The sequence below is a fragment of the Lycium barbarum genome, chromosome 2, assembly GCF_019175385.1.
Source record: "Lycium barbarum isolate Lr01 chromosome 2, ASM1917538v2, whole genome shotgun sequence".
NCBI lineage: Eukaryota > Viridiplantae > Streptophyta > Magnoliopsida > Solanales > Solanaceae > Lycium > Lycium barbarum.
In genome coordinates this window covers 67,066,622-67,071,785 of record NC_083338.1, presented here as the reverse complement: position 1 = coordinate 67,071,785, position 5,164 = coordinate 67,066,622, and the positions used below count along the sequence as shown (strand labels likewise).

Here is a 5,164-nt window from a genome sequence, read left to right as displayed (position 1 = left end):
TCTTACATCCAGAACTGAGAGTGGTATATGCAGAAAAAGAAGACAAGGGGAAGACTGCAGAGATTCAAGATGCTCAGCCAAATAAGGGCCATTATAGGAATGGTAGAAGACCAGGGGGAAGATAACGTGGAGGCCTTGAAGATTGGAATACTATCAAAGATAAGATGGTATTTACAAAAGAAAAGAATCCAGACAAGTTTATAGATGGGAGACCTATAAATGGGAATCTAGCAGATGTTCAGACTCAAAATGCTTTTGAGGCTTTGCAGAATGAAGGTATTATGGAACAAGGAATAGATCCTATGGATGATGAACCAACACTGCAAGAAAAAGAGGTGGAAGCTAACACTGTAGGGTTGAATGCTAATATAGTGTAAGATAGTTTTCCTGCAACTGAAGTCAAGGAGAAGGAGGACAAGGTTGAAATGTTTGATATAGTGCAGCAACTTAATACAACAAATCAAGTTCAAGAAGTTGTGACAACTAGAGGTACATCCAATGTAGAAGAAGAAGTAGACAAGGAGGATGAGATCATAGTACATAGAGAGGAAGCTGAGAACAAAAGGGAAACTGGAAAAGTTATCAGTAATCTAGAGGAAGTGGTAGTAGATCATGATGGTATATTAGAAGTTAGTAATCATTCTCCTTCTAATAAATGGGGGGACAGGGTGGATGAGGAAAAGACTATGGGAGGAGATGTGGAATGGAGATAGTGCTGTCATAGATGATCCTGGTGGAGGTGGATTCTATTCACCTCAACCAACTGCTGAAAATGCTATTGTTCTCAGCAGTCTATGGGCTCAGCCTTTACAGTTATTGAAGATTGATTCCCCTATGCAGAGGTTACATGATATTGTCTCCTATAATGCTAGAAAAGTTGAAAGTCATTTGGAGGATAAAGAGAATTGTCACATCAATGAGGATGATCTGGAGGAATCTGTTGAGCAGAAGCTTGAGCAGGTATGCAAACAAGTAGATATGTTACACCTCAGAAATTTTCCGTTGGTACGCAAGCGAAGGAACTAGTGATGAGTACGAGTGTATGATGTTCCATGAGTAAGAAATGACGTTTGATGACCTTAGGAGAGATTTCAAAGGTATCCGACGTAAGACGAGAAAGTGGCTAAGATAAGGCAAGGTGGGATGAGCAATGCATGTGCATGGATGAGGGTGATTAGAATGAAAGGTCTAAGAAATGTGAAAAGTTGCAGGTTTGCAACTGGCCAGGTGGTCGTAAAGTGCTATACGGACCGTAAAATGGTATACGGTCCGTAAACTGGCAAGTCATAAACTGGCATGCAAAACTTCAACTTTCTGCCAGTCGACGAAATGGTAAAATACGACCTGGTTTACGGACCGTAAAGTGATTTACGGCCCGTAAACCATGGTCGTAAATCACCATGGTTGCAGTCTGAGTTTCTGGTTCTGAAATGGTTAAAGACGACCACGAAGGGCGGTCCGTAAACTGGAGGACGGGTCGTAAACCATGTTTACGACCACTGTACACTTCAACACAGATTTTCATGTTATTAAATAAGGAGACCAAGGCTTATTTCATTTCATTTCTACATCACACCCCTTCTCTCTAGAACATCTTTCTATATTTATTTCACAAGATTTCAAAGATATTTAGTGATCAACAACATAAAACAAGTGAATCAAGAGTAAGAAAACCATCAAGGATCATCCAAGGTCAAGAAATCCAAATGGAGATAAACTAGGGTTTTGCTCAAGGTGGAGTATTATCAACTAAGGCTTGCTCCTACAACATCTAAGGTAATATTCATGATATTTATATGATGTTTAAGGTATTGAAGAGTTGAAATACATGGATTGTAGAAAATAAGGTAAAATGGGTCATGAATGATGAATAGTGATATTTTGAGAAATAGTTTGAATTGAATTATGATTGTTGTCGAGTTGTGATATGAATGTGTTATAAACGACGTTAAGATCATGGAATAAAACATGGTATATGAATGGACGAGGTCTAAGGTTATAACCATGAATATGGGTGAACTAGGAGTAAATTAAGAAATGTGGATAATGCGAATGACTAATGGCCATTGTTATGATATTAATGAAGGTAGAAACGCTAACATTGGAAGGGAATGTGCAAGTGTAGAATAGTGCGACGGAAAGGTATATAAGGCTAACCCTTCTTTCATAAGGCATGGTTCTTTGGCCAAATCCCTAATTCCTCTCTATGAGTATGTTGTCTCCAAATGATTGATATTCCGAGCTCGAAAGCTCACGATCTGTGATATGTACTACGATTGCACTATGCACCTCATATGACGAGTAATCCTATGATATAGACGTAGCGATAATGATGATGGTAGTAATGATGATGATAATAATAATGATGCTAAAGGTGCCTACGGGCTATTAGATGTATGTGTGCCTATGAAGGGCTATAATGAAACCCCGAGCCTATGGTGCCGGGTAGAGTATACGTTTGTATATATATATATATATATATATATATATATATATATATATATGTATATGATTACGTAATGCGCGTACACATCTGCAGATGGTACGGATAACCCTGAAGCCTTGGTAGGGCCAGGTAGATATAACCTTCAGCCTTGGTTGGCCAAGTATGTATGAAACACTGAACCTTATGGTCGGGTACGCTATGTATGTACATATGTGTATGGGCTACGTATATGATACGACTATGTATATAATATGAGTATGAATGTGATAAGACTATGTATATGAATATGAATAAGGGCATGTATACGAATACGAGTACGAATACGGTATGAGTACTATTATGGAACACGGATGAGGATGTATGTATACAAATACGTATGAGAAATGGAAAGTTCCTATGAAAGGCAAGTAAGTGTCATAATGATGATGTTATTGTCTCCTCCTCCTATGCTATTTCATATGTTGTTCATTATGCTTATATATACTGATGTTGATCATGCTTTACATACTCAGTACATTCTTCGTACTGACATCCTTTTGTTTGTGGACGCTGCGTCATGCCCGCAGGTGCACAGGTGCACAGGGAGACAGACTTGATCCATAGCTGCTTATTCCGAAGTTGTATAGCAGAGCTCCATTTTCTTCGGAGCCAAAGCTTTTGGGTACTTATTCTTTTGTGTATATAATTATGGGCATAGCGGGGTCCTGTCCCGCTCATGTGTTATGTCATACTCTCTTTAGAGGATCGTATGCACGTGTATATGGTTAGATATGTCTGGCCTTGTCGGCCTATGTTTTGTATATCATTTTGTTGGCCTCGACGGCCCATGTACATTGATGTGGCGTAGATGCCTATGATGATTAAATATGTTGTCGTCCAATGGGACTAGTGTGATTGATGAATCAAAATGTATGTTTATTTATGTGGCTCACCTAGATGCAAGCATAAGTTTAAGCTACGGGGTGCCCAGGTGGGCTAGCACCGGGTGCTCGTCGCGGCCCCTAGTCGGGTCGTGACAAGATATTTCTCCAACATCAAAGGTCAAAGATGGAAGGAAAGGCAAGAAACAGATAGAAGGAAATAAACCATTAGGTGCAGAGCCACATCTACCTACCAGGGTTGTGCCAAAGAGATATGCCAGTAATAAGTCAGTTTTAAATGATGATTAAAACATTCATTTGGAATATCAGATCAGTGCAGACACAACAAACTTTTCACAAACTTCAAATGCTACATAGACATCACAGGTTTATGTTAGTTGCTTTAATGGAGTCTTTTCAACATGTTAGACAGGTACAAAAATTCAAAAGGAGGTTAGAGATGCAGCAGGCTGGTGCAAACTGTAGTGGAAAGATTTGGTTCTTTGTAGAGGAGAATGTAGATGTGGAAATTCTATCTGATACCGCAAAGCAGATCACCTTGAAACTATTTCTTCAGGAGCACAATAGATTTCTTATAACAACCTTGGTTTATGCTAAATGTGATGAATTAGAAGAATGCCTCTTTGGGATAGTATTTATCAGTTAGCTGGCTCTTATGACATGCCTTGGCTGGTAGGGGGAGATTTTAATGTAGTGATGAATGAAGAGGAGAAAATAGGTGGAGTTCCTATAGTCCCTCAGGACTATGAGGACATTGCCTTTTGTATCAACTCATGTGATTTATTTGAAATAGGTTTTAAAGGCAGCCCTTTTACATGGTGGAATGGTAGGGCTGGGGATAATTGTATGTTTGAAAGATTGGACAGAATCTTCTTTAACTCACAGTTTCAACAATGGTTTGGTCACATTGAAGTGGAGCATTTATCCAGGACTGGATCTGATCATGCCCCACTTCTTATCACTTTGGGTGAGGAAGTTCAAACTTTCATAAATCCATTCAGGTTTTTGAAATTTTGGACTGAGCATAAAGATTTCCTGGACATAGTAAGGCTGAATTGGTCTGAGGAGAGTGTTGGCAATCCTTTTTTGGTTTTTAAACAGAAGATCAAGATATTAAAAGGGGCTCCATCTGCTTGGAGTAGGCTGTCTTTTGGAGATATCTTCAAACAACTTATCATCAGGGAAGATATAGTGAGAATTAAGGAATAACTATTTGAAGATGATCCTTCTGCAGAAAATAGAATAGTCTTTCAGCTTGCTCAGGCTGAAATGAAGAAGTATTTACATTATAAGGAAGATTTTTGGAGACAAAAAGCAGGATACACTTGGTTGTCTGAAGGTGATAGAAGCACCAGGTTTTTTCACAACTTAGTAAATGGAAGGAGAAAAAGGTTACAGGTGAATAGAATTCAAATATCTGATGGTGAGTGGATAGAAGATAAGGAGCAGCTTGCAGCAGAAGCAGTTAAATTCTTCTAAAAACAATTCTCTCAAGAGGAGGAGGCTCTAGATTTTGGCATGTTGAAGCATATTCCACAGATTGTCTCTTCTAAAAGTAATGATTTGCTTTGTGCACTTCCATCCCTAGAAGAAGTAAAGAATGCTGTCTTTGAACTTAAAAGAGAGAGTGCTTGTGGTCCTGATGGATTATCAGGAACTTTCTTTCATTCATGTTGGGACATTGTAGGAATGGATGTATTTAGATTGGTACAGGCTTTCTATGAAGGTCATACTCTCCCAAAATCAGTAACTCATACTAATTTGGTATTGATCCCTACGAAATCAGAAGTTCACACTTTTGGGATCTCAGACCAATTAGTTTGAGTAACTTCATAAA

The 5,164-nt window shown here is 38.8% G+C and overlaps 1 protein-coding gene across 1 annotated transcript; it reads left to right on the top strand.

Annotated features, from left to right (window-relative positions):
* The first annotated feature begins 4,023 nt into the window (after positions 1 to 4,023).
* On the top strand, positions 4,024 to 4,806 carry LOC132628624 (uncharacterized). Its single transcript, XM_060344390.1, has 2 exons — positions 4,024 to 4,465; positions 4,562 to 4,806. Exons 1-2 carry the CDS (start codon positions 4,024 to 4,026, stop codon positions 4,804 to 4,806), a joined length of 687 nt encoding a protein of 228 aa, XP_060200373.1.
* Positions 4,807 to 5,164: the final 358 nt, after the last annotated feature.

What these genes read in the sequence shown, in the direction of transcription:
- LOC132628624 (XM_060344390.1), top strand. Translation starts at nt 4,024, where the DNA reads ATGAATGAAGAGGAGAAAATAGGTGGAGTTCCTATAGTCCCTCAGGAC. An exon ending in AGGGGCTCCATCTGCTTGGA is followed by an intron (nt 4,466 to 4,561) that starts GTAGGCTGTCTT and finishes ATCCTTCTGCAG; the next exon opens with AAAATAGAATAGTCTTTCAG.